Source organism: Paroedura picta, chromosome 11 (genome assembly GCF_049243985.1).
Source record: "Paroedura picta isolate Pp20150507F chromosome 11, Ppicta_v3.0, whole genome shotgun sequence".
NCBI classification, from domain to species: domain Eukaryota; kingdom Metazoa; phylum Chordata; class Lepidosauria; order Squamata; family Gekkonidae; genus Paroedura; species Paroedura picta.
In genome coordinates, this window is record NC_135379.1 from 19,598,126 (window position 1) to 19,626,011 (window position 27,886).

Below are 27,886 nucleotides of genomic sequence, written 5' to 3' on the forward strand. Positions count from 1 at the left end.
TTCTGCAATACAGTTTGCAGCTCTTCAGACATTTGTCCTATCTACTGGTGTGCTAACAGTGGTTCCAAACATGTCCATATTTGAAGTGTGAGAAATTGGCAAACATGTACTGGTCTTACCTTATATTGTTTGGAATCGAATCTGTTTACACTGGATAAACGTGGATCAGAGTGATCAGTCTGTTCCATCCGCTAAGGAAATTGCAGCCATCCGTTGAGGTGAATAGTTAAGTGTGATGTTCCTTGTCTGAGTTCTTCCAGCTGCCGTGAAGAAGGAAGGTCTAGATGTGTTAATGCCTTCCCTCTGTGGACGTCCTCTCTACCAGTGTATTTCTTCATCTTTGTTAACTTCCTTTCGCCACTTCAAATGTCCTAACATGCTGCTCTTAATTTTTGCAGTCAACTTTGAGGCTGTGATCATCACCATAGCTGTTCTAGCAGGCCTCCTTCTGCTTGTGATTGCAGGCTGTTGTTGTTATTGCTGCTACTGCCGCCGAGGCCGTCAGAGGGAGTAAGCAGTTTTTCTTTCTACCTTTCTACTTTTTCTAGGAATTTGATGTCATCACTTGCAATGTGTAATAAGATTGTCCTTAAAGTTAAAGTTGCAAGTAAAACCCAACAGGAAGCATTTACAAGTTGTGTTGCCGAACTTCTTCTCTGGGACAAAATGTTTACTGGATATGTGTTTCTTAGGATTACTGTTAGGATCACATATATGTGCCTATAATCAGACATGACAATATCCACCACTTAGGATGTGGCCTGAGTTCAGAGAGGGGGATAGCATTTGATCCCCTTTAATACTCTCAACCCCAAATCTTTTTGTTTTTAACTGGAGCTGTTGCTGCAGTTCTCTGTTAAATTATACTAATGTGAAATAGCCCAGAAAATTTGCTTTTACTGTACTTCTTATTTGTGAGTGAATTATGATAAGAGTTTTGCATGGGTGTTTTTGTTTGTTAGTTAGTTTTGCTATCAAGTCACAACTGACTTATGGCAACCCTGTAGAGTAGCGATCCCCAACCTGTGGGCCGCGGACCACATGTGGTCCTTCGACTAATTGGAGTTGGGCCCCGAAGGACGCCTTCTTCCCCCCCCCCCGGCCCTTTATTTCATCCCCCCCAGCCCTTTACAACACACTTCATTGTTGTGGTGTGTCTGTATCTTATTTTGAAGGGATGTTTAAACATTACCATAGCGATCAGAGAGCGCTAGGGCAGTGGTTGAGAGTAGAGGAGTAAACTACCCCCCCCCCCCACTGGGCCTCAGTAAAAGGCATTGAGTGGTCCCGGGTGAGTGGTCCCCGGCGTTGAGTGGTCCCCGGTGATAAAAAGGTTGGGGACCACTGCTGTAGAGCAGTGTTTCTCAACCACCCTAGTGCCGTGACCCCAGCTGTGGCGGCAGGTGCGCAGGCACTCAACCATCTGAAGGCGGCCAGTACCATGGCTCCAGCCACCACCGCCAACCTGCCCTGGCAACCCCGCAGAGGTTGTTGGCCATTGCCTGACTGTGTGACATGACCCTGGTCTTCCCTGGAGGTCGTCTATCCAAATGCTAGCCAATCCTGCTTAGCTTCTGGATCTGATGAGATTGGATTAGTCTGGGCTATCCAGGGGACAGTAGATGAATGTACAGGATAATAAGTTAACGCCATTTGTGAAAAGTTTGTTAAGATATGCAATCTAATATTGTAAGCATGAACTTTGAACAGTATTTGGTTAACAAATCCTTCTAGTGCATTCTATGGTTTGATCTTCAATTTATCACATGCATATACTCCAGTTGTGCAGTGGCTCTTTAAAATCATTTGTGTTGAACAGGTGCATGCTCTTGTAGAAGCATTCAAGGGAAGATGGAAAGTCTCCCTAGTTACATGATAACTTTAGAACTGCTACTTCAACAGGATGGCTTGGGCACACAAGTAGTTTTCATATTCGGGGCAGCCGAACTGTAGCTCTCCCTGCCAGCACATGCAAATTGCGGTCCATGGGAATTTTGGTCCATGGACATCTGGAGAGCCACAATTCGGCCGTCCCTGATCTTGTCCCAAGATGGTAGTCGGATCCACAGTACAGCAGGATAAAGTGAGTATTGGAATTGGTCTTGAAGAGTTTGCACACTAGTTGCAGATATCGACTCTAACTTGAAGTCATAAAGTGGCCACTGCTGATAATTTTAATTTTATGTAAATTTTGTACTGTAGTTATGATTTTATCATGTCAACATTTATTTAGAATATATATGTCCCTGCCTGTGTGTGTTTGTGAGGTGTACTTGAGGCAGTTCCCAGTGGTCTGCCATCCGATAGCTGTAACATGTAAGTGTTTAGTTAATATTTATTTAACACTAGCCTTGTGCTAGATTCTGGGCAGGGCTTAGAAGTGGCTAAGTCTGTAGCAAGAAGGTCCATGAATTCTGTGAATTCACTGTTAATTATCGTGCCCTGTCCTGTTATTCACAGGAAGCTTGTAGTACAAAAAAACATTTGGGTGCTTGAATGCTCTTTGTATCAAATGAGCAGTTGTTTGGCAGCAGTCTCTTCAGAATTGGAGCTTGCGAGGCAAAAGAGTTACTAGGCGGTACCTTCAGCAAACTCTTGAGTTGGGGTGTTGAAAGAAATGAATGTAGTCAGTGGCGTGCTTTTTGGCCTTCAAGCAAATCCCTGGCATCTGTTTCCAGCTATGGAATAACTATGTTCTTTGGAAGATGTGTACAGATTCACTTAGCCTTGTAGTGAACATCTGTTTGCTATTCTTTAGGATGATAGTGAACTCCAGAAACCTGGCCCCTCCTAACCCCGCTTCCCCGTTTGCTCTTTCTATTTAAACCCAGTCTTGTTGGTCTGAAGTAGCACAATAAAATCAGAGTCCAGGAGCACCTTTAAGACCAACAAAGATTTCTTCAGGGCGTGAGCTTTCGAAGAGTGCTCACACTTGAAAGCTCACGCCCTGAAGAAATCTTTGTTGGTCTTAAAGGTGCTACTGGACTCTGATTTTATTAAACCCAGTCTGCGAGACTTCAGTGAGCAGCCTTTTAGGGGACTGTGCTTTAGGATGGATGCAGATAATCATTTTTTTTTCCCCTTTAGATGCTGGGGATCAGCTCCACATGGGTGTGTTTTCTGTGATCCTGGCATTTGTGTGTTTGGGGGAACTGAGAAAAGAATACCCTTGTTTGTTTTATGTTAATTTACTTCATTTATAGCCTGCCTTTATCAACAAGACTCAAAGCAGTTTACAAAGTGTAGAAAACAATCCAGACAGTTGGCATAAGATCCAGTAGACAAGGGTAGAACAAAAGAAGCCAGCAGTCTCTTAAACTAGCTCTTCGCCCACTTCCCAGTTTTGTTTTGTTTTTTCAGCATACAAAATACTGGTGTTGGGTGGTTTGTGGAAGTGAGCACCCATTGGCATTCTTAAAAAAACAAACAAGCCCTGCAATCTGTCATCTTTACGTCATCAATGAAATGGGGAGGAGCATCCTCTTTAGTCTTGGAGTTCAGTTCTCCAAATTCTGTGAATTCCATGGAACAAATCATCAGGGAAAAATTTTAAAAATAAAGGCAGATCACATTTTGGTCGTGAAAGAGCTGGGAGAAATCTTCTGTCTCCTATTCTTTTTATGTGAGATGATGATAGAATATTACTCTTGTTGGTTCCCGACACTTTTAAATTCCAAAATACACCTGAGCTGACACTTTTAAATTCCAAAATATGCCTATTAAATGTCAAGATAGGCAATTAAATTTTTCAGCAGTTTACTGAAAATACACCCAAGAATGCATGCATGTGGAATTCAGGTTAAGTTGTAGTGGTTATTAAAGGGGTTCACTCACCTGTTTTCCCAGATACTACTTTCCATTTCTTTTAAAACCTGCATGGCAAGCGTGGGTAACTAATTTAATATTTGAACAAAGGATTTCTTTCAAGGGCACTTAGAGCTGTCTATACCACAAGCTGCCAGCCATCATCCATCTAGCTCTAGCTGAGCAGTGTCATCCACAGAGTTTACTGTCTGGGCATCCGAGTCAGTTCTGTAGTATGTTGGCAGGCAGCCTTTCACAAGGCTCTGCTGCCAAGGAGGTGGTATTTTTCCGTAGCTTGAGTAAATGCCCCAGGTGCTTTGGAGTAAAACACTTGCAGAGGTGCTGCACGTGTCACGTTTAACTCGCATGGGACGAAACACATTAGAGAATTTACCTTGCTTTTGTCTCCGAGTGTATATAAAGTTCAGTTTTGCTGGTTTAATTCTCTAGCTCGGCTTATAAGGTCCTTCATTAATGTGTGCTTTGCTTGGGTGCTTGGAGTCTGCTCTGACGTGGCCTTTGCCTGCTTGTGCTCCAGGTAGGACCGGTGAGGGTAAATAACCATTTGAAATGTGTAGCGTATTGTAGAGACGCAGAATGCATACTTTTCCTGTCGCTAGCAATATCCTTGAGTTTCTTCTTCAGAAAGCCCCAGAGCTCTTTGTGTGGCTAGCATGTGCTTCCTTTGCTCAGAGTCTCCAGCTTCACAGGGCTGAAAATATTATGAAAGGACACTGTGTTGGCCTTGGAGGCTTGATGAAGTTAAAGTGCATAGCTGTATAACCAGTCACAGACTTGGTCTGCTTTCTCAGAGGAATATCCTGCACATTTTGGCTATTCATAAATTTGGATTATCTTCTGGGATATAGCTTGAAAGTGGCTAAATCTCTTTTGGTGACCTTTCTAATAATGAAGGGTAACCTTTCTAATAATGAAGCTTCACAAAATATATTGGTATTTGCCAGCTCCTGTGCTGACAGAGTGTGCATGTGATAGATATCCAAATCCAGATCTGCACTCTGCAAAAATGAGGCAGATGTAGTTTTCCAGTTTACATCTTAACCTATTTGTATTTATAGAGCATTTCTTATTCTAAAATATTTAGGGCAATTCTTCTACCCCTAAAACAGTGATATAGTTTAAACCAGGGGTAGTCAACCTGTGGTCCTTCAGATGTTCATGGACTACAATTCCCATGAGCCCCTACCAGCGTTTGCTGGCAGGAGCTCATGGGAATTGTAGTCCATGAACATCTGGAGGACCACAGGTTAACTAACCCTGGTTTAAATGAATCAGTTACAATGTAAATACATTGAAAAGTTATGCTAAATAGCTTTCACTGGTCTGGGGTTCCCTGGAGTGGTCCATTAGGGCCACAAGCTACAAACCAGGGTCCAGAAGTCATTTAGCTATGAGTTGTGACCCAAGGCTCTTGTCCTTGGCCGTATTCTGCAGTAGCAGGGAAGCAGAGCCTCAGACTTCATCTTACAGCTGGCAGCCCTCTTCCCATAACTCTCCCATATTGCCCGCCCAATGAGTGTTCATGATTTAAAGCATAATAAGGGCAGTGTAGCTAACAAGAAATAGAAGTTGAAAGGAATGATTTACAACGGGTATATGTTCTACCCTACTAAATCCTTCTGTGACGACTTTCAGAATCACAGCTAACAACCACTGTATTGCTGTTTACAAGTCAGAGATGAGGATTTGTCAGACCAATTTACAAGCACACAAATTATACAGGGAACCATGACTAGTTGCAGCCCTGCATTGAGGGTACAATTTGGTGGTGTAATGGTGTGTTTTGCTTGACAGAGCTTTGAAGACAGAACTTTGAAGAAGGCCTATTTAGGCTTGAAACCCATCAGACGACTTCTGGATAATTCCATCAGCCGTCCTTATAGCATCTTCACGCTAGTTGTTCTTTTCTGGAGCATCCTTTACATGCCATGTCCGCTAGGTGTCAGTGTCCTTTCTTTCCTTGCAACACTTGTGCTAGCGCATGTACCTGTGACTTTGTCTGTTTCAATCTGGGTTGACTTGACATGTCAATTATGATCTGGTTGGGTTAAAGGCCAAGAGGAAGAAGCGTCTTTCTCCAACCCCCTATGATGCTCTCTCTCCTGTACTTTAATTCAAACAGGGAATCAATATCCCGCTATGCTAGTCAGTAGAGAAATGGGTCCCAGCTTCACTAACCTCATACTATAGTACCCAGGTGCTTTATGCGGAATTATCGGACTAGTAGCATCTTAATTGTTTGGACTGCTGGCAGCAGGGCCATTAGGCCACTCTTCCTGTCATCAGGGAACAGCCACATTGCTCAGACGCTGTGTTAAGACCTTTAACCACCAAGCAGGGAATAGTAGAAGAGGTCCCTTTTCCACCCAGAAGGGCTCTTTGAAAGATGTTCTGCCATAACTCTTTTCTGTTGAATAGTCCCAACAGAAGTGTTGCTGCAGTCCCGAGACTGAATAGACAATTAGTAGCGCACGAAGACAGCTTTAAGGAAATCTTGCCTGTTCATACGTAGAACTTCTGAAGAACTCGAAGATAGTAAAAAAAAAAAGAGAGTGATCATCATTTTTCAAATATATAACTGTAAAAAAATAAAATGTACATATTGGAGATCAGAGACAATTATTTGGCGGCAGCTGCCTCAACACCAAAATGTTCTTTCCTCTTTCTTAGGAGACTAACCGAAGAAGAAGAAAGATTTATCAGAGATCAGGAAGAAAAAAGGCTGCAGTCCCTTCAGCGGTATGTTCTCGTAAGCTTAAATTTGTGGCTAGCGCTCCCTCGGAAAGGCAAATGCTGGCTCCCTGATGCAGATCTTAATCGTCTTCCACCCCATGTTTTGGCAAGGCTGTGGGTAGTGGCGTGGGGCTGGGAGAGGCAGTCTCTCGGCTTGTGGCTCATGGTCCTGCTGCCCGGCCAGCGCAGAACGTCGGGCAGCAGAACAGAATGCTATAGTGCTGAGACAGAGCGGTCCCTGGAAATGCTGTCTGTGGCTCCGGCAATGCAAGGCATTCTGTGGCTTTTGCAACATTATGTGCTCCCAAGCTGGCTCACTCAGGCAGGCACCCCGGTTCCCTGCACATCTGTATTCTTGCTAATTCTCATTCTCACTCTGCCAGAAGGCAGGCAAGCTGTTGTACGGTTTTTGAAAACAGAAGAGATGTAGGAACATAACCGCAAACTACATACGCAATAAAGAATCAGTGATCTGCCGGGAGACTGGACTCCAGCAGCTTCCTTGCATGCTTGGGTTCCTCAGTGATTGGAGCAGGAATAGAATTGTGACCCCCTGCTAAACAGTCCAAAGCCGCACGGATGGCAATGAATGTCAATAAGAAAGGCCTCATGCTTAGTTCTAAGGCAAGGGATGACTAACACAGCCAGGCTTAACTATATTTTCCCCAGGATTACACTGTTGGGCCAGCATCAGTGGGGTTAAAGCTTACATGAGAACAATCTCCCAAACAGCGTGTCGTATGTGACAGGCCTTTTGTCAGCAGATCCTCTCCTGGGACTTTTACCTCAAAATCAAGCTTGGTTTGCTGACTCTTTCCTATTAGCAGATTTGAAAAACACCTTATATCTGTGAAATGATTATTCTGTCTGTAAAACGTATGTTAAGTTGGGCATTATAGACAATGGCCTAACAACTCTAATGGAAACAGAGCTTTCTGCTTTTCTTGATTTAGGCTGCCTTTGAAAGGCACCCTTTATGTCCATTCCTTTGCCCAAAGAATACAGTACTGTGTTTAGATTCAAATGTGCAGCCGTGTTGGTCTGAAGCAGCACAATAAAATCAGAGTCCAGTAGCACCTTTAAGACCAACAAAGATTTATTCAAGGCATGAGCTTTCGAGTGCAAGCAGGCACTCTGTGTGTACTTTGATAACACTGGAGGTCTTGAGCAGAAAATAGCGATGAGTTGGACAGAATACAATTTTCACAGAGAGAACATCAGAGCAACTAAGCTGGATCAAACCAGAGGTCCATTTAGTTCAGCATCCTGTTTCCAGCGGTGGCCAGACCGAGGCCACAGGGAAGTTCACAAGTGTGGCCACCAGATGACCGCCCTCACCTGCTGCCTGCTGCCCCAGCTTCTGAATCTGGAGACCTCATTTCACCATAATGGACAATGCTGGATCTGTCCTTCATAAATGTTGTACTAGCTTTTAAATCAATCAGGACATCCTATGGCAGGAAGTTCTACAAATCAACTACCCATTGTGTGAAGTTGGACTTCCTTTCATATGGTGACCCCAAGTTCTAGTCTTATGGGATCAGATGAAATGTTTGTCTCTGTTTGTAATTTGGTAGACCTCAGCCATCTTTTTTTAAAGAGCCCCAGATGCTTTAGATTTACTTCACAAGACAGGCACTCCAGACCGTGACCTCTTGCAACCCTGATCTTTTGACTGCCTGATCTGATCAGATTATTCAAAAGTATTCTATGACTGTTCAGACATCATGGTGAAGACTGGCTTGTTCTCTCCACCTGTCCAGGCTGGGCCACTAATACCCTTCTCAAGCAATCTTTCTTTCCCCCCCCCCAAAAAAAATCTGATTGCTGCTCAGGGTAATTTCATGAAATGGAGGGAGGTGATGCAGTGGCAGCTCAGCATTACAACACTGTGCATTCTTGTCTTTGTCTTACGCAGCTGTGATTGAAATAGGAAAACAGCTGGGTGAAACAAAATCCAGCAAGGAGTTTATGCTAAATGAATCCAGGGGACCCTATGAGAATCATTCAAATGTCACTGCCATGTCCTGAATCGAGACATGAATCTCTTGCGGTTTAGTTCATGCCCTCGACATAATGCTAAATTTATTGCTGTCTCTGGGCTATTGAGTCACAGTAGATCTCCCAACAGTCCTTTCAACTTCAGCTAGTAAGATTATCAGTCCTGGAAGGTTTTTATATGTATTTATATAGACAACCTGAGGATAAAATAAAAGCTGTCCAGTCTTCTCATGTTGAAATTAATATTGCATCTGCCTGCTTACTGAATCCTTGGCAGTTACCCTGGTTTTGCCTGTTATAGATGCTAGTATTCCTAAGAAAAATGTGGTTATTATATTATATGCTCTTCATTTACTGGAAATTCACACATGTTATATAAACATTTTTGAAGGAAGGGCTGATTCAGATGCTCAGGGGTAATCAAACTGTAGCCTTCCAGATGTCCATGAACTACAATTCCCATGGACATCTGGAGGGCCGCAGGTTGACTACCCCTGTGCAGCTAGATTCTAAGTGGTATAGATGTGAGAATAACTCAACCTGCAACTTGTGATGTTAAAGTAGCCCCACTGTTGAATCTGTGTACCTCCAAACCATTCTAGACATGGGTTAGATCCATGTGCTGGTAATGTGCATATTATTGTTTAGCAGGTGTGCCAAGGCTTCTGGTCTGTCCTTCTGTTTATAAATGCTTCCTCAACAACTGTTTCCATGTCCTAACATTTTTCAGGAAACATGAAAGAAAAGCAAAGCATGATGAGATACGCAAGAAATACGGTATGTATAATGGAATGTAATTCAAACCTCAAAACCTTTTAGCTCAGTTTTTAGCCCAAAGCAACCCATTAAGAGGTCATAACTAAAACAGGCTCTTTTGAACTAGAAATTGTTGCTTGTTGGAACCATTGCTGGAACCTCTTTTCAGTTGGTTCCCAGGTACAGGAAGCAAGAGTAATTTTTAGTGGTCTAGAATGAAGTTCATAATAACTGTTCTGGTAAAAGTGGCAATAGCAGAACCTCTCTTTTCTTCTTGATGTACCTTCCGGTGGCTCAGCTCAGAATAGTAAACCCAACAAGATTCCATATGTCTTGTGTGCACATATTAACCGAGGCAACCAACTATGGTTAAGGATAATCATGATTAAGCAGTGCTCCTAGAATTTAGAGGTGAACTTTAATGTAATCCTATACCTCAGTGGTTTTCAACCTGGGGGTCAAACAACCCTTTCACAGGGGTTGTGGCAGGGCAAGCAACTTGGGTGGGAGGGCGCCATCTGCACAACACCCTTGCGGGGTAGATCGAGATAGAGCGTTCATCTGTCTGGAGCAGCAGAAAAAAGTGAGATCGGCACGGTGGAACAAGAGGCAGAGCTGAACTGAGAAACCCTGGAAAAAGAACAATTTATATATAATCATGAACAGTGGATCTTCACGCCATAGGTCAGTTTTGATTTAATTTCTGTGAAAAAACGCATAATTTTATGGTTGGGTTTCACCACAACATGAGAAACTATATTAAAGGGTTGCAGCATTAGGAAGGTTGAGAGCCACTATTATATGTACTACTATTGTTATTGATTTCAGTGGGGTTTTGTTCTAAATATACATGCATAGGGTAGGGCTACTAATCCTACTGCTGCATTGCTCCTGAAGGGGTAGCTGTGTATCTTGCAAGAACACTAAACAGAGGAGTCTTCTGGTACAAAAGTTCTTATCCTAACATACATTTTGATAGATTAGTCTGGTGTCACAGCCATGTCCATGCTATACAGACATAACTCCATGCTTTTGATAAAGTGGGCTCTAGTCTTTGAAAAATTATCTAAAATAAGTGTGCCTCTCTTAGCTGCCCCAAGACTCCTATTTGCAAAGATAGAAAAAACAGCAAGCACAATTAGGACTCATCCGTGAAGACTGGAATGAAAAATTTTTTCTTACTAGACCAACCTTTCCCAGCTTTTTTACTGTTGAGAAACCCCTGACACACTCTTCGGGCTTCGAGAAACCTCCCAAGTGGTGTCATTTTGCAGAATATGGTTGGGAAGCAGAGCTGTGTACACTCTCACCTGGGGCCCCTCCCCTTCCCAGCCCCTCCAGGCCCATCATTGGCCATTTCAGGGGTGGGATCGACGTGTCACTCGATAAATGTTTAACAATTTTAAAATACGTACAAAAAAGTATTTAACTCCCACCCACTTGGGAAACCCTTCCAGAGCCATCAAGAAACCCTGGTTGAGGAAGTATGTGCTAAAACTTGCAAAAGAGGTATTTGGATACACGTCTAGGAACACCCATGATGCCTTCGACTATTTAAACATAAAATGATTTAAAGTCACTCAGAACAGTGGTCCCCAACCTTTTTATCACTGGGGACCGGTCAATGCTTGACAATTTTACTGAGGCCTGGGGGAGGGTAGTCTTTAGCCGAGGGACGTCGCCACTACTTGAGCCCCTGCTCTGCTTGCTTTTCTGCTGGCACCCTTGACTTCCCACCGCCTGCTGGGGAGTGCTGCCAGCAGGAAGAGGGGGAGCCGTGGCCCAGTACCGACTGATCTACGGACCGGTCCCGGTCCCCGGACCGGGGGTTGGGGACCACTGACTCAGAACACTCAAGCTTGTAGAAATCTCAGTTATAAGTGAACTGATTATGAAAAGTGTTAAGAAATGTGTGAGCCACCAATTTGATTGCTTCCCGTTCCCATTGGTATGTACTGTTCCATTGTCGGCTATGTAAGGCATCCTTTTTCCATTTCTTCCAAAACCTGGTCTTGCACTTCAGGTTCACAGGCAAGTTATAGTCTACCAGGTTCAAATATAATGACAAGCTGTGATTTGTGTGATCAGAAGTGGGGAAGAGTATTGGAAAGCGCAAAGAAGGGGGGAGAGGAAGCACCTGATCCTCAGCTATGAACCATCAAAGCATCCTTTGCGCTTAGTGTGACCCAAGACTAATGTACCATTGACCTTGAGTAGTGGTCTGTCTTTCAGTCAGGTGGGACAAACGTCTTGAGCTGGTGCATGCATTCATATTCATTCTGGTTAGAGTTTCCCGTGCATCCCAGAGCTTAGATACATGTTTCCATGCACTCAGTTAATTCTGAGCTGTGGCCATGTTCCAGCTGGTGCTCGGTTCCTAAGTATGTGTAGAGGTTACAGGTTCTTATTTCCATGTGAATAATAAGAGCTTACTATTAGTGTTGCCAGTGCTGCAAAACTTACACTACAGAGTTCTACCTTGCCAAGCAACAGTCCCTGTATAGACTTCATTATACAGGAAAATGCTATACTGTATTGCTAAGTGTTCTTTTCATACCAGTTGTTTTTGTAATCTGGTCTGCTGCTTGTATTAGGCAAAAACTTGATATATCCAAGAATTTATTTTAATAAGCAGATCCCTTTGTGCATGGGGCGGGGGGGAGAAAGCATGCGCCCATGATTGCCCATTTGTGCTGGGAAAAGTTAAATTCTGTGGTATAAAATATGTTGATTATCTTAATATGCAAAGAAATGCATATTTGCTTGCTCAGCACAGATCTGTTTCATCTAACTTGGCATCACTATAAGTCTTGCTTAATCCCTTCAGTTTCTGAAATTCCACCAGGCAACTCCTCCTTCTCTTCACTTCCGTGGACGGGAGAACTGCTTTTTCTTTTTAATAAAGGAAACAGAATTCCACATTTTGTACTTCTCAACTTACACAATGTGACGCAGCATATACATCCATCTGATCACAGATGGAGGGCAGGAAAACATCTATTTGGGATCCTTTCTCAAAACTAACTTAACATAAATCATGTGCTCTTAGTTCTTAGCAGAGTAATTAAACACAAAAGCAAAAGAAGAATCCCTTGTGCTTTTTCTGGAACAATCTGCCTCTGTTTAATATCAGCCTGGTAAAGACATAATTGCACACCACATTTAATGATGGTCTAATATGGCTAAAAGCTATGGAGGCACTATGCTGTATTGTTTCCAGTGCCCTGCAGAGACAAGATTCTCTCTTAAATAGACAAGGATGAATGACAGAGTGGCAAATGCTTTGTTAACCCATTGCTAAATTAAGATGATCTCGTCTGAAATGTCAGCCTTGTTTAGATGTAAGGAAATGCCTTTTCCCCCCACTTCACCCAACAGCTTTTCTGGCTCCATTTAAATGGTAATTACACATTTATAATGCATCGCAGGTGTCGCTCACTCGAGCCGCCGTCCTTTGGGAGCCCAGGAAGCAGTAGGGCCTTAATAAATGGGAATACTCCATTTGAATGGGTTCTTTGTTGCAGGGTTTGTCACTTCTTCATATGTTCTTGTATGAATACAGTTTGATTACTCAAATTATGTGTTCCGTGCTAAACAAGTTTAGAGAAGCACTTAGCTTATTTTTCACTGGAATTAAGTTTCAAGGGGGACTGATGAATATTTGCTGCCGCTTTTATGTTTAAAACCTGACTGCATTACAGGTTACATTTTTGTTTAGTCTCTAAAAAAATGTAGTGCTGGAATGGACAGAAAATGGATAGATTTCCACTAGTGGACCACTGGCCAATTTCTGGTGGATCCCCTTGGTGTCTGCTATGTGCTTGGTCTGTTGTAAAGAAGGTTGGATTAGGTGGGTTTGGATATAATCCAGCAAGGCTCTTCTTGTAGTCTTGAGTAAGAGGGTCTACTCTCTTCCATTTAAATCAAATTGGTTATGCATTCAGAGGTCCAGGAACAACTAGCAATATATTCCATATGCTGGTCCATGCGCCCCATGAGTCAGTACCACATATCATGTCTCATATCCTTTCCTCCCTTTTCAAGTATTACCAAGTGAAGAAAACCCATTTATCCCGCTAAGGTTCTGAATTAAGGATCAGGTATCCCCATTCAGCAGTCATAATTTGTGTGTAGTCGCAAACACCTGCCTCAGATAATTCAGACGGCCATCAAGGTATATACTGGTGCAGGATAAAAATCTTTGCGGCTAGTTCTCTGCTTTCTTTGAAATGTCCCTGGAAAGGCACTTATCAGTACAGAATTCCCTAAAACTAATTGCTTCATGTTAATAACAGTAACTCAGGATTCACTTTTCACCTATTGTTAGATTCCCAAATTGGAATTTCTCTCCAATAAGTGACCTCTTTACATAATTCTCCACTGGAAAATATGAGTTGGATTCCAAGCAAAATCAGTGTTGATGTAAGGAATTTCTGTAGGGCCTATTATGCATGGCCACTGAAACAATGGCATGGAGAACGTGGAGGAGGAAGAAGCGAAGCAAACCGCTTACGCACGGAACGGGACGCAACAGCGGCAAAACCCAGAGTATCCGATTACACGCGCGGCTACTCCAGAGCCGTTTCTGGTTGCGCCCTAGTCCCGGGAAGCTCCACTTTCTTCCGCATCTCGCTAACACGGCTTTTTTGGCGGCATACGTTGACTGTGCGCCCGATTGCCGCCTGCAGCGTGCATAATTGGTGATTTTAGCCGCCGCCATTCCACCCCGAATGCGGACCTTCCACTCCGTGCATAATGGGCCTAGGTGAAGCAAGATAACTGCAGCCCCCAGTGCCCCGGAAATGCTGCTCTTGCAGGACAGGAAACCCCAGGAAGAACATTAGGGATGAATTGAAAGTTGCCGTGAGATTGGGGAATGGACAGAAATTGCCCATCAATGCACATTTTCCACTGGATCCTGTACCTCTGATAGATCTGCTACAGCCAGTATAATTTATTTTTAACAAATCAGTTGATCCTACTGGAAAACATAACTCTGTGTGATGTTATGCTGAGCCAAACTTCTGATGCTGTACCAGTGCAAATTTTTGCACAGCACAAATAAGCACATAAAGTGAGAGCTTCTGTTTTCACAGAATCATAGAGTTGGAAGGGGCCATATAGATCATCTAGTCCAACCCCCTGCTCAACGCAGGATCAGCCCAAAGCATCCAAAAAAAGTGTGTATCCAACCTTTGCTTGAAAACTGCCAGTGAGGGGGAGCTCACCACCTCCTTAGACAGCCTATTCCACTGCTGAACTACTCTGTGAAATTTTTTCCCCTGATATCTAGCCTATATCATTGTACTTGTAGTTTAAATCCATTATGGGTTTTGCCAAAGGGGGTAGACACGTTTGCTTCACCTGCCTCCAGCAAAGCCATCTGAATGATCTTCGTCGGCTCCCTTACTATGGATGTGCAGGTCACTAGAATAGCTGGCCAGGTCTTTTCCCATCTATGCCAGGCAAAGCTACTCATGTCCTATCTGGTCCCAGAATACCTAGCCTCAGTGATCGACTTAACGATCACCTCCAGGCTAGATTACTGTAACTCGCTTTATGCCAGCCTTCTCTTATCCCTGACCTGAAATTTACAATTGGTCCAGAATGTGGCTGCCTGGGTCCTTAGAAGGACCCCATGGAAAGCCCACATTCGGCCTGCTCTCCAATAGGTGCACTGGATGCCAGTTGAGTTCCGGATCAGGTTTATGGTGCTCGTTCTAATCTTTAAGGCCTTACATGGTCTGGGACCTGCGTACCTGAGGGGCCACCTCTCTGAATATGCCTCCCAAAGAGCACTTTGCTCAGCAAATTTCAACTTGCTGCTGGTCCCTGATCCCAGAGAAGTGCACTTGACCTTTCTCAGCCCTGGCTCCAGCTTGGTAAAATGAGCTGCCAGCAGAGGCCCTGGGCCCCTACAGAACTTCCCAAAGTTTTGAAGGGCCTGCGAAACTGCACTCTTCCCCCAGGCATTTGGCTGAAGCCAAGGGTTCTGTTTTATGAGCTGAATGGGCCTGGCTCCAGCCATCCGAGCCTGGTTGAAAACTGGAATTCTGTCTGTGTGACCCCAGGCTCATTGGGGAGGCTAAAATGATGGACCGTGCTCTTTGTTAAATAATTTTAAGTCAATCAATTTTAGTATTTTAATGACATTATAATTACTGTATGGGGATTTTAATTGTGAAACTTGTAAGCTGCCCTGAGCCACTTTGGAGAGGAGCGGCCTAGAAGCTTGACAAACAAATAAAATTCTGAGTAAAGCACATTGTCAGTGATGGACTCCTGGAATATCTTTGTTAAGAATTCTAGCTTATTTGGCCAAACTGATTGAATCATGAACCACCCATTCTCCAGAGGGAGCAATTGAGCTCTGCTGGTCCCATTATTCAAGAGAGTCAAGAGGCACTCTGTAGTGTAATTATCAGCAGCCACCCAAGCATGGTACAGAAGCCACCATCGCTTCCCAAGTTCCAGTGTAGTAGTTATGATCTACCAGCTCTCAGAGCTTCACGAATCCCTTGAATCCTGGTCTGAAGAAAAAGATTAGCTTCTAGGTAAGTGCCAGACAAACTGGGAACTAATCTTGAGTTCACAAGTGAACACTGCTCTTCATTGCAAGCGATGAAAATCCACCCCACCCGATGTGATCATGCTTTGGCCTGATGGTATTCCAGTTGGCTGGCCAGTGACCTAGATGTTTTGGAATTGCTGTCACTATCCTCTGCAGTATGTGTGTTTGCTTGATTGCTGGAGTTATACGGAGCTATTTGATTTGCAAGGATCTTTTCTCTTGAAATAGCCTCTGCATTATGTAGTTGGAGTTTGTGAAGTGAGACTGTGATAGGAGTAGAGGTGTCCTGGTCCCTTGTAACAAAACAATTCTAAATTATAAATAAGAGTGCCTGTAAATGAATACAGATGCAGATGCATTCCTTTATTTATTTTTTTTGTCTGTAATGGTAGATCTGGGCTGGGAATACTGTGCGGTTCTGGGCATACTTCTCCATATTTTTGCTCTAGCAGTGTGGAACTTGTTTTCTAGGTGGTTTCTGTTTATGACGTTGCTGCAGCAGCGTAATGTGTTGGCAGACACACTGGGTGAGATTTGTGTTGGCCTCAGCACTGAAGCACAGCTCAGATGATTTTGCATGCTTATGTAATGTATGGAAATGTATGGAAAGCAAGCACACTCGGGAATTGCGTATACGAACACAATCCTGATGCATCCCTGGAGCTTATATCTGCAAGATTGTAGCTCAATAAGGTGCTAGAGACCTGTGTGCAGTTGGACTTTCCAAACACTATGTTTGGACTTTGAAGATGACTAAGAAGGCCTGGAGAATCATTGTCCATGGGGTCGCGATGGGTCGGACACGACTTTGCACCTAACAACAAGTGTCGTTTATTGGAAAACATCAGTAGATTGAATAAGGAATGTTTATGAAGTGATGCTTACCGTTACCTATCTTTTGTATGTACTGGTGTGATTTCTGTCGATTAAGAAGAAATCTTTTCCCAGTTCAAAGTGCATTTGACGCTGCATTTGCCATGAATCGTACCAATTAGCATTTCTCTGTGTGTCTGATTCTAGAACCCCATTTACCTTTGCAGCTTATTCCATGTTGTTTTGTGCTCTTTTAAAAGTACTGTCTTAAAAAAAAAATATTGTGTCAATGTTGCTTGTTCTTGCGGGGATAAGTGTTCCAGTGTAGTGTAGCCACACGATGGCACCTGCTGTGATTGCCGTTTGATCGACTGTTGTGCTTGTGCTTGTCTTGCAACACCGCAAACTGTTGTATCACGTAGTCATTACATGATAACAGGCTGGATCCTGTGGGCCATCAGCAGAAGGTACCGACACTCCCCCAATAGTTGTTTCTGACCCTGAGAAAATTCATCTTCTGTGGAGTAATAGCCACTCAGATTGGGAGACTGCAGCAGGGAGGAGGTGAAATAGCTCACCCCTGCCTTTTGGATGAGTGGAGAAAGAAGGGAGTGATTTCACCCCTCACTCACATGGCTGTTACCGCTCGTGAGTCCTTCAGAAATAAACTTTGCTGGAGTCAGAAATGGCTGCTGGGAGAAAAGTCAGAAAGATGAAGGGGTGTTGTTCAATCAAGCATCTATTCTGTTCATTTTTGAAAATCCAAATTAGAATGGTGAAGTTTTGCCAGTTTCCAGGGGTGTTATACCTCCTTGTCTTGGTTTCTTGATGGATTGTGATTGATTTGTGCCTTAGGTTAAAAGGTAGCCAGAATGACTTAGTGTTGTGTATAGAGGAGCAATGATGTGATACAGGCATAACACGTGGTCTGCTGGTGCACTAACAAATGCTTAGGGTGAGATATACCTATTGGCTCTTCCGTTGTTATCAGGTCAGATCTTAAGTCACCATATTGGTGTTTTCCTGAATCTGTAATATTGTCCTTTGTTTATTTTCCCCATAGGTCTTCTCCAGGATTCTGACCATCCATACAGCAGATACGAGAATGAATGAAAATGGACAATGCATTGGTTTCCTAAAGGAATTGGAAATTTCAAGATAATTATTTGGTTCAGTTTTTAGATCATCAGATGAATGAAAATGGACAGTTCATGGCTTTCCTAAAGGAATGGGAAATTTCAAGAGAATTATCTGGTTCTGTTTTTGGATCACCAGATGTGTACATATTCACGTAGAGGAATATCATGTTCCTTTTCTTTGTTGAAAGCAACATGCTTATATACATTTCTAATCATTCTTATAGGAAACATTGGGTTTTTCCCTTCTCTAAAACGAATGGAATGAGAATCAAGGGGACACAAATAATAATCATGTAATTTCCTTCTCATGTTGTAACAATTGAAATGCAGATAATCTCATTTTCATGTTGTGGTACAAAAACGGCTTCAGATCTATGTCAGTAACTGTGTTGGCAAGTGTTTGACAACATAGACAGCTATGGTTCCAAGTGATGACAAATAATTACAGCCTACACCTTCATGAATGTTAAGTAAAAGAAAATGACAGCTTGCACTTGTCACCTTGGCTTCAGCAATACATTTGTGGATGCAAAAACCAATAGATGCCTGTGTTCTTGTCCTAAGTGGTACATTCCTGTCCCCATCCTAGCCTCCTGAATGAGGTCCTCCAAGGGCTTTCAACCTGTATTCCTGCAATTCTGTAATTGTCCCCCTGTACCAATATCTCCTTTGCTAGCACACACTGCTTCTCTCTAACGCAGCCTTTTTCAGCCTTTTGACCATGGAGGGGCTCCTGAAATAATTTTTCAGGGTTCAAGGAGCCCCAGAAGTGATGTAAGCTGGCCACGCCTCCCTGCTATGCCCCCCATAAGTTACATGTTACTGGAAGTGATATCACCTTCCGTGTCCACAGACAGGCTAGAGGAGGACTGGGGTGGGGTGGGGGGGAGGAGAGACAGGACACAGTTTAAGGTTGGAGTAAGCATGCAGGCTCTGCCCCCCCCCCCCACAGGTGCAGAATCTACAAGAGAACTCATGCATGGGAGGTGGAAGTGGGCAGTTCCCTAGCTTGTGTCTGAGTTCATTAAAGCAGGGGTAGTCAACCTGTGGTCCTCCAGATGTCCATGGGCTACATTTGCTGGCAGGGGCTCATGGTAATTGTAGCCCATGGACATCTGGAGGACCACAGGTTGACTACCCCTGCATTAAAGCAAGAGGAGAAACACCACAGACCACCTCTGATGGTCTGTGGACCCCCTAATTTGGAATCCCTACTATGATGTCTTGATTGGTTCTGTGGAGTTTGTGCTGATGAAACCTCTGTTTTCCCGGATGAGCAGAAGTCATAGACTGTAAATATCAGTGGGTCCAGATTGCGATTACAGTGGCTTGGATCCAGTATTCACTGATGATGATGGAAGAAGTGTTGTGGGAGAACCAGTAAAAATCACCGACCCCTTCTGTTGGTCTAACCATTTCATGGGCATGAAATAATAGGTGGTGGGCAAGTTGCATTTGATCTAATACATTTGTAACCACCAAGAAAACCTTTAAAGTAACTCTTAAATTCATAAAACAAGCTTTCAAAATGTTTGAAAATGGTAATCACTTCAGGTTTGTTTTTACATGACCTCAGATTTCCAAATACTTTGCAAAAATGACCAAGTTTGTCTGCAATTGAGATTTCTTGTTTTTTTTTTTTGGGGGGGGGGAGATGAACCACCAAGATTCTAGCTGCTAAGAGATCAGCTTGTTAGTTGTGTAAACATTCCTTGGGGGCAAGCAGCATGTCGGCTTCCTTGATTGTGCAGTAGCTCTTATCGAGACTTCTTGCTGTCAAATACCTGTTGCTGTTTGTCCCTTTGAGCACATCCTCACTCAAGCTATTAAAATGTTTTATTAATAAAGTACAAAGTACTGTTGTGTCTCTTGGCTGTTGCTGGTGTCCCGTCCCCCCAATCTTCAGAATGTGACTTACCTTGGTGAATCAGTTTATGAAAACTAGGTGGTAGTTTTTGAGATCCCCTCAGCTTCTTGCTTTAGAAGGAGATTAAGTGTTGTCTCTTTCTTGTTTAAGCAGCTACTTACTATTCAAAGACTTGATATTGTACTTCAAGACTTTGATTTGGTACTGATTTTATTTTAGATTTTCAGAATGAATGTGCATACAATTGATTGAAATTTGTTTTAACCAACATTCAAATGTTTGCTTTTGTGTTAAAGCTGCCTTTATGTTCACTTCTGTGTTTCACGGACTTTATAATACATTTTTATAGTTCTCTTGTATTTCATATTTGATTAATGTCGATAGATTTGGTATTTTCTTTATGCTGAGAATATTTGACTATATCTGTTTTTCCTTAGATCCCTTGATTTTCTGGACTGATATTCAATGGCTTTAAAGAATTGGATGACAGTCGGTAAACTGAAGTTCATTGAGTTGTTGAGAGTGGTTAGGTGACCAGGTCTGGCCAAGAAGACTGATGTGCATGAAATTACATTTGTCTGGAAGGGTTGGGTTTGTGTTGCCCCATTCGTGCCATTTCTTGGTAGCATTCTCCTGCAAAACAGAAATTTCCACACTATGATGAATACCCTGTGCCTTCAATAGACTGGTAACACCCTCTTTTGACTACCCTGAGTCCAAGAATGTTGCAAGGTGACTATGTCATGACTGTAGCCGGAAAAAAAAAACATGCAAATACCTCTGCAAAAAAGTGGCTGTGGTCATCCATGAGTTTCTGGATTTTATTTACTCAATGAAGTTTTTGATCTTTAAAGCTGTGAAGCATTCAAGCCAATAGATACTCGAAGGAATGCTACCTCCAGCATGGTTGTCCTGCTCCTTGTTGTGCTAAAAAAAAAACAACCTCCTACAGTATCCCTTTGTTTTGAGCTAGAGCAAGTGGTTTACCTAATATGTTTTTTTCCGTATGGGATCACCCTTATTCTGGAATCCCTGTCCTAGTGAGGCCTGGTTGGTTTCCTTCCTGGTGTTAGAAAGATGGGGAAGACTTTCCTTTTTACTCTTTGGATGGCATTCTGTGACGCTCTGGCAAACTTTTATGTGCCTTTTTAATCTCTTATTTGTGTTGCCATTTTCTCCTTTCGTTGGTCTGTCGGTACTGTATATGTGTACTAGAATGCAGTTTCAAGAGGCCATGGCAGGAAACCAGGGTTATAAAATAAAAAAGGATTGGAACCAACCAGCTTTTCCACGAAACCCACTCTCCTACCTGCTACATCATACTGGTGCACTGATCTTTATCTCCATTGACCCATTCAGCTTCAAATGTGGTGACGTTATTGTTCTTACTAGCCACTGGGGAGAGGGAGAGAAACAGAGACTTAGACTGATGCCGCAAAATGGTAATTTGAGGATTGCCTCATGCATCTTAAAAATGTTCTTTGAGGATCAAGCATATATGCTTTCATCTGCAGGACATGCAGAAATTCCAGATGAGGCAATAATTTGCAAGAGATAAAGGGGAAGTAAGAGGGAAAATCTTTTTGCCCCATGGCTATTGTAAAAACTTATGTATAATCTTCATAGATCTCCTGCCTCTTACTTTGTTTGTCCATAGTTTGGCATATCTGTTAAGAGCTACTCTTTCCATAAGAAACATGGTTTTGTTGGAAAGAATCATTCCCTACACTGGTTTAATTTGGGATATCAAAGCATAAGGCTCCTCTTTTCCTGTAGACTCGAAATTCACTGAGAAATCTTCAAAGAATGTGTTCCATTTCTGCACACTTCTCGTTATCTGTATTTCCCATGGAGATTGCATATGATATCGGCACATTTTCCATGACCACAATCCTCACAGCATGTTTGTAAAAATCAATAAGCAGAGCTAAGACTGGATTTAAAAATATTGCCGTGGAGTAAAACTTTTCCATCTGCTCATTCTGCGGCATACAGACATATGCAATTCTTCTGGGATCGCTCCTTCCCCTTTCTAAGGAAAACCCATTTCTTCTAAATCAGCAATGTGTTCTATTTGTGTGATGATTACTTCAAAAATGTAGCTTAGAAGCATTTCAAGTGCCACTATTAATAGCCAGTAATGTTAACAGAGTTGCGGAAGTCTTTTGGGGTAGGAAATAGCCATTTTCGATAGAACAAGGCACAAAATAGATTTGAATCAATATTAGTATCGCTTAGAAGTAGTTTCTTCCTGTTTGCATGTGCGCAACTGACCCATAAACTGCCAGGCTGTGAGGAGATCATGTGTGTAAGTTGTGGTTGCGTAAGCTGCTTTTGCCTGGGGAGAGGGGGGATTTTGAGTTTTTCAAGTCAGATAAAAATAGCATGTGTAATTTGGTTATGGGCACGGTTTTGCATTTTAATTTTTCAGCTGCTGAGCTGTATCAGCTAGGATTAATGCTTGACTTAAATGAGTGAAAACTGCAATATCAAATTCTTTCATTTTTTGTAATGTTTCAATATGCCGTTCTCTTTCCCTTTCTTGAAGACTTGCTAGCAGTGCACTGAAAGGTAACCACGTCTGGGCTGCATTACAGTCTGGTACTGTAAGCCTTGCAAGATGGCTGTTGTTTAGACTGGAGTTACACAAAATTCAGCCTCTCCTTGTTAGGAGGAAAACAACTGTGGAGAGCCAGAGAGCAAATCTTCCGAATGTTTTTAAACAGCTGATAGGAATGGCTGTGCTGAGCCCCAGATTCATTTCAGGAGGGAAGAGGAGAGAAAATTCTTCCTCAAGCTGCAAAGAATGACTCCTTGCATGGAGGGGTGGATATTCTATTATGGTCTGCCAAATTGCATAGGAGGAGTTACTTTTGCCTCCCTAACCCCCCCCCCCTTCCCCGGTACAATCTGAATGAGAACCCTGGTACCGTTTCTATTAGCCTTTTAAAATGCTGGCAGAACTTGGTCATGGTGTGGCCAGCATGTCATCTGTTTTGACCTTAGTCTGCAGTAGCCCAACTGTATACCAGCCACATTCATAGACCAAGCAGTAGCAGCCGTTCAGCTGTCCGCTGAATTGTCCATGGGGGAGCCTGGGGTGAGTCTAGACTACAAGCCTCTCCATCCTGCTTTGCCTGTTGTGGCTATAAGCTGATAAAAAATAAGACCAAGGCTAAAGCCGCAAGAAAAGCCATAAAGGAAAAATATCTTTTTGTTAATCTGTTAATCCTTGCGCATTTTGCCAGTAGGCTTCTTCAGGGGAATCTGTAATATGCAAAGACCCTCAAGTATTTTCTCATAAATAGTGGTTATTTAGTTAAAATTATGTAAATAAGGCACTTTCTTAAATATCAAATTACAGCAGAAGGAAACAGTCCCTGCTTTGACAACAATATGGTCAAAATAGTTTGAACTGATCTCAAAACGTGCTTCCAGTGCAATATTTAATAAAATATACTCTGGTAGAGAGCCAGCTTGGTGTAGTGGTTAAGAGCGCCAACTTCTGATCTGGTGAGCCAAGTTTGATTCCCTGCTCCTCCACGTGCAGCCAGCTGGGTGACCTTGGACTTGTCACAACCCTGAGAGAGCTGTTCTGAGTAGTAATATCAGGGCTCTCTCAGCCTCACCTCCCTCACAGGATGTCTGTTGTGGGGAGAGGAAAGGGAAGTTGATTGTAAGCTGCTTTGAGACTCTTTCCGGTAGAGAAAAAATGTCATGTAAGAACCAACTCTTCTCCTTAAACCATAAAATAAAATATTCAGGTACTTAAACCATTGGGAGCAAATACCCACCTCTATTCTGTTGGACATGTTCCTCATTGGCCAGTTTCCAAGTTGCTTCAGATCATCACTCTTAATAAAATTGTGTTGTCCATCTAGACTTCTATCCAGCACTTGTGACGTGAATCCTTTATTTGTAGTTCTACCTTTCTAAGGACTTATTTTGTCTTTTTTATCCTTCAGCTGGCGATTGGTGGAGCAGGTTGTCCTCTCAGTCAACATACTGTTCTAGGTGCTGCTGGATTTTTACCTTGTTTCCACTCTCTTTCTAAGGACATTAATCATCAGTGTTTGGTTGCATACCTTGCCTATAGTCCCTTGTCCAGCCTCCTGCCTTCAATCCGACCTTCATTTTTGAGGAGGCAATCTGTCTTAATTACCTTTTTCGTTCTCTAGTTGGCTTTGCCTTTAAATGAGGGCAAGCAGCTGGTGTTCTGTGACCACTGCTTATGAATATGATGACGACAATCTCTGAGGCTTCCTCTCCCATCTGCTATGGTACCTGGTATCTCCCCCCCCCCCCCAGCATTTAGAGCAGCTTTGGATGTTCAACAGCTGCAGTGGATGTGTTGCACTTCTGTTTGGGTACCTAAAGCTTGAGCTTGGAGTGTTTGGGCAGAGATGGTGCATGTCTTTTCATGTGATGGAGCATGTGTAGGCCCAGTTTTGGACATCTGAAGCAAAGCTGAAAAAAGGAGATGTTAATCACTCCTATTCCTCACCTCTCTCTTTTTTTTTCCTGTGGGGGACAGAAACCATTCAGCGTAGTATTCTTAGGACTCATCATGGTGACCAACACCAAGGGCTAGAAAAGCCCTTCTGAAAGCTGCTTTTATAAGAATAACTAAAGGAACCTAGAACTACAGGTCAGTGGGGGAGACAGTGTGGGCAGAGCTTGGAAGGGTAGATATTGGCAGACCTGTAACCTTGGGGAAATGGTTTGCAATATGGAAAAAAGTACCAATTGAAGCCGACCTCTGTCTCAGTAACAAAGTGGATTTAATAAGCAAGATCTGTAAGACACCGGTGAACTGCAGCAGGTTATAACTTGCTGAGGTTACTACTTTTGGGTGTGCATGAAGCTGGGGAAATGAGGCATCGGCACATCCTGGCCTCCCCACGCCAGGCTTCTTACTGTGAGAAAACAGTTGGGGAAATGTGGGGTTTTGGGATGCAGCAGTAGGTTCTCAGTTGGCAGGTGGATGTTTGAAAGCCTACGTACTCTGAGAGGAGTGGCGTTCTGAAACCTAAATTCTGTCCCCCCCCCCCCCAAAAAAAAATACTGGAAAAGTTCTCTGTTGTATCCCATAACCTTGCCTTTGTAACCAAAACAAAAATTTCTTGGAAGCTGACCATGAAGAAACTTCCCCATAGTATCCACATGTTTGTGAGCCCCTGGGATGCCAGGAGAAATTTCCACTAAGAGGTCAGAGAACAGCTGTTCACTTAATAACAGTCAGTTGCTCAGAGCTGTATAATATCACAATATAATGGAGCTGTATAATATCACAAAACCGCCTGCATAGTTGCAGTCAGGACCTATTATGGCCTATGCATGACAGGGAGTTGTGCATCACTTTCCTGGCCCGTGTGTGGTGGACCTTTTATAGAATCTTTCCCCAGGAAATTGGTAAGCCTATCAATCAATGACGAAGTGGCATTTTGAGTGTCTTTCCCAAGTCTTTGTGCAGTTAGCGGTATCAAGATACTTATGTCCTTGGTCATTGCGGCACATGAGTACCTTCTGGTTTTCTGGTGCTAACCGCAAACATCACTGGCTCTGCTTGGCATTTTCAAGTGTAGGACTGTGTAACAGGAGGAAAAAAAAAGATCATGTTAGGCTCTCCAAAGCATTAGCTACACTGCAAATTTTTCATTGCCAAATGGTATCCTTTATATTAAAAATCAACAGCAGTTTGAAGATTGGTGTACATTTAGTCAGTGAGTTCAGTCTGTTCAAATTAACTGATCATATTTTTGAAGTCCATCATAGTTCCTATTCCTTTTCCTTCCCGTTCCCTTTTCGTTTTGATACTGCTCCTGCCGAAGCTGTGAGAATCAGATTCTTCTTCTTTTGGCTTATTTTTTGTTCTTGTTCTTGAGTGAAAAATGACTTTACTAGACTTTGCTCCATCCTTTTGAGCCAAAACCTGGTTTCCAAAGTAGTCTACAGCAATTAACAACAAATATCAATAACAAGGTACTTCGGAGAACTCTTGTTGGAAAGACATCTGTTATCTTCCTTCTGGCTTGATTGGGTACAGCAAGGTGCAACCTCTGTATTTTGGAAGGAGACCCTTTCTTGAAAACCATCCCAGTGTATAAAGCAGAAGAAAAAAAAGAACATTTCACTACATGAGCAATGGTGTGTAAAATGAAACGCCAATCTCGATTGCCACCTGTGTTTTGCTGCCTTAGTGATGGAAGTTGCAAACAAACAAGAATCCCTCTTAAACTTCTCCCAAGCAACAGGCTGACCTTATAGTTTTGTGATAAATCTGAGAACTCAGTACCAGTGGCTTGAAGATGGCTATGATCACCATATCCCTGGTTTGTGGCTCCAATCCTAGTTACAACGCTATTGTCCATTTTATCCTTGTAATGATCCTTGGCCCCTGAGGCACACTGAGGCTTTGAATCTGGGTCAACCAGACCCTAGGGTTGACACTCAATCACTACGCCATGCTGGTGCTCGCATTGGGTCTTGTGACCCAAGGAAGGCTGGGCTGATTATACGGCTGGTCCCCCAGGACTTTCTGATCCATTACTGTATCAAAACTCCTGCTGCACTGGCCAGTCATGTATTTCACCAACACCACCTCATAAGGCTGTAGTAACTCCTGGCAGATTTAGGGTCGGACTAGTTCCATGACTGGAATACCAACTTTTTGGGCCTTTAAAAACAGCTGTTAGGAGGGAGGAGAAGGGCTAGTTCTTCCTGTTGTTTTCCAAATTGAAGTGACACCCTTACATCAAGCTTCTTTCAGTCCTGGTTATGGAAAAGATGACTATACCACCATTACTAGTAGGTTTTCCTTACTAGGACTTGGGAGCCTTTCTGAATAGAGTAAGTCGGTACTGAGGTAAATTTATGGAGAGAGCTAATGCCTCTCTTCTAATGATGCATTCTTGGTTGGTGTTGGTGACCTGTTATCCTGTGCTCCTCCCACACTGCTTGTTGGAGCCCAAGATTAATGGCAGTGTCATAACATAGCTATAGTGTATGTCACATTCTCCAACATGTCCCTGTTGCTTGAAAGTTTCAGTTCCTAGTAGCAGCCTGAAGTAGGGAGGCAAAGAGAGATACTAACACATGGGCTAGTCCCTCTCAGAGCTCTTTCAGACTCACCTCACAGGGTATCTGTTGTATGAGAGGAAAGGTAGGCCATTGTAAGCCGCTTTGAGATTTGTTCAGCTAGTTAAAAGTGAACTATTCTTCTTGGTTCCTTATAGATCCTTACTGGCATACTAGTTCTGCCACTTAATACGTCTAGAAGGAGCCACTCTTTTCATAGAATCATAGAGTAATAGAGTTGGAAGGGACCTCTTGGGTCATCTAGTCCAACCCCCTGCATTATGCAGGACACTCACATCCCAATTGCTCATCATCCATTGCAGCAAATTACCGGCTGTCTTCTTGAGTTTATACCGCCTGTTCACACATCTTCATAGGTGCTGTCACAGTGGCTGCTGTGCATTTGTTGCAACTTGATTTCTCTCAAGTGTTTTACTTTATTTATTTTTGGTACTTGTAGTCCACCTTTCTCGCTGAAACTCAAGGCACGTTACTTTTTTATGCCATATAGAGAAGACGGTAGAAGGCCTACTGTAAATTGCAGGCAACTCTCTTAGAACACATTAGAAAGCAATGCAGTCCAAACTAGCCAGTTGACGCAAAAAGCTACAACTCTCTTTTCTAAAAATGCCTACCTGAATAACTCTGGTTTTATACTTTGGGTGGCATGGGTGGAGCCTTCTTGAGCACCTCAGGTAAGCCATTCCACTGATGGGAGCCACAGCTGTGAATGCTCAGGCATGGATTGCTCATACCCATATTCAGTGCTTTCAAAAGACTTTGCTCAGATGAGTGAAGCTGTCATTGTAGACAGCCAAAGGTGATTTCCTTAAGAACTTGAGGGTGTGGACAGAACAGTTGATGCTAACATTTTAATTTGTTGTGGGGAAGACTTGTTTATAGAGGAATTACCTTGCTTTATTGGATGTTTTATAGTGCTTTGACGATCTCCACTCCTAGATTGCTGTGGTTTAAAAACAAATGAGTTTTCAATGTTCTCTGGGTTTTTTTTTAATGGTACACAGCTGGTGTAGTGCCAGTGTGGTATAGTGGTTAGGAGCGCTAACTTCTAATATGAGGAACTTGGTTTGATTCCCCACTTCT

At 42.9% G+C, this 27,886-nt stretch overlaps 1 protein-coding gene across 1 annotated transcript in view; it reads left to right on the plus strand.

The window, feature by feature from the left end:
* The window catches only part of LOC143820379 (pituitary tumor-transforming gene 1 protein-interacting protein-like), a 29,315-nt gene extending 9,610 nt beyond the window's left edge, over window positions 1-19,705 (plus strand). Inside the window, exons 4-7 of the mRNA XM_077303078.1 lie at window positions 399-510; window positions 6,496-6,564; window positions 9,290-9,336; window positions 17,763-19,705. Coding sequence (XP_077159193.1) covers window positions 399-510; window positions 6,496-6,564; window positions 9,290-9,336; window positions 17,763-17,812 — 278 coding nt within the window. The 3' untranslated portion in view covers window positions 17,813-19,705. The remainder of the gene's footprint in view (window positions 1-398; window positions 511-6,495; window positions 6,565-9,289; window positions 9,337-17,762) is intronic.
* Window positions 19,706-27,886: the final 8,181 nt, after the last annotated feature.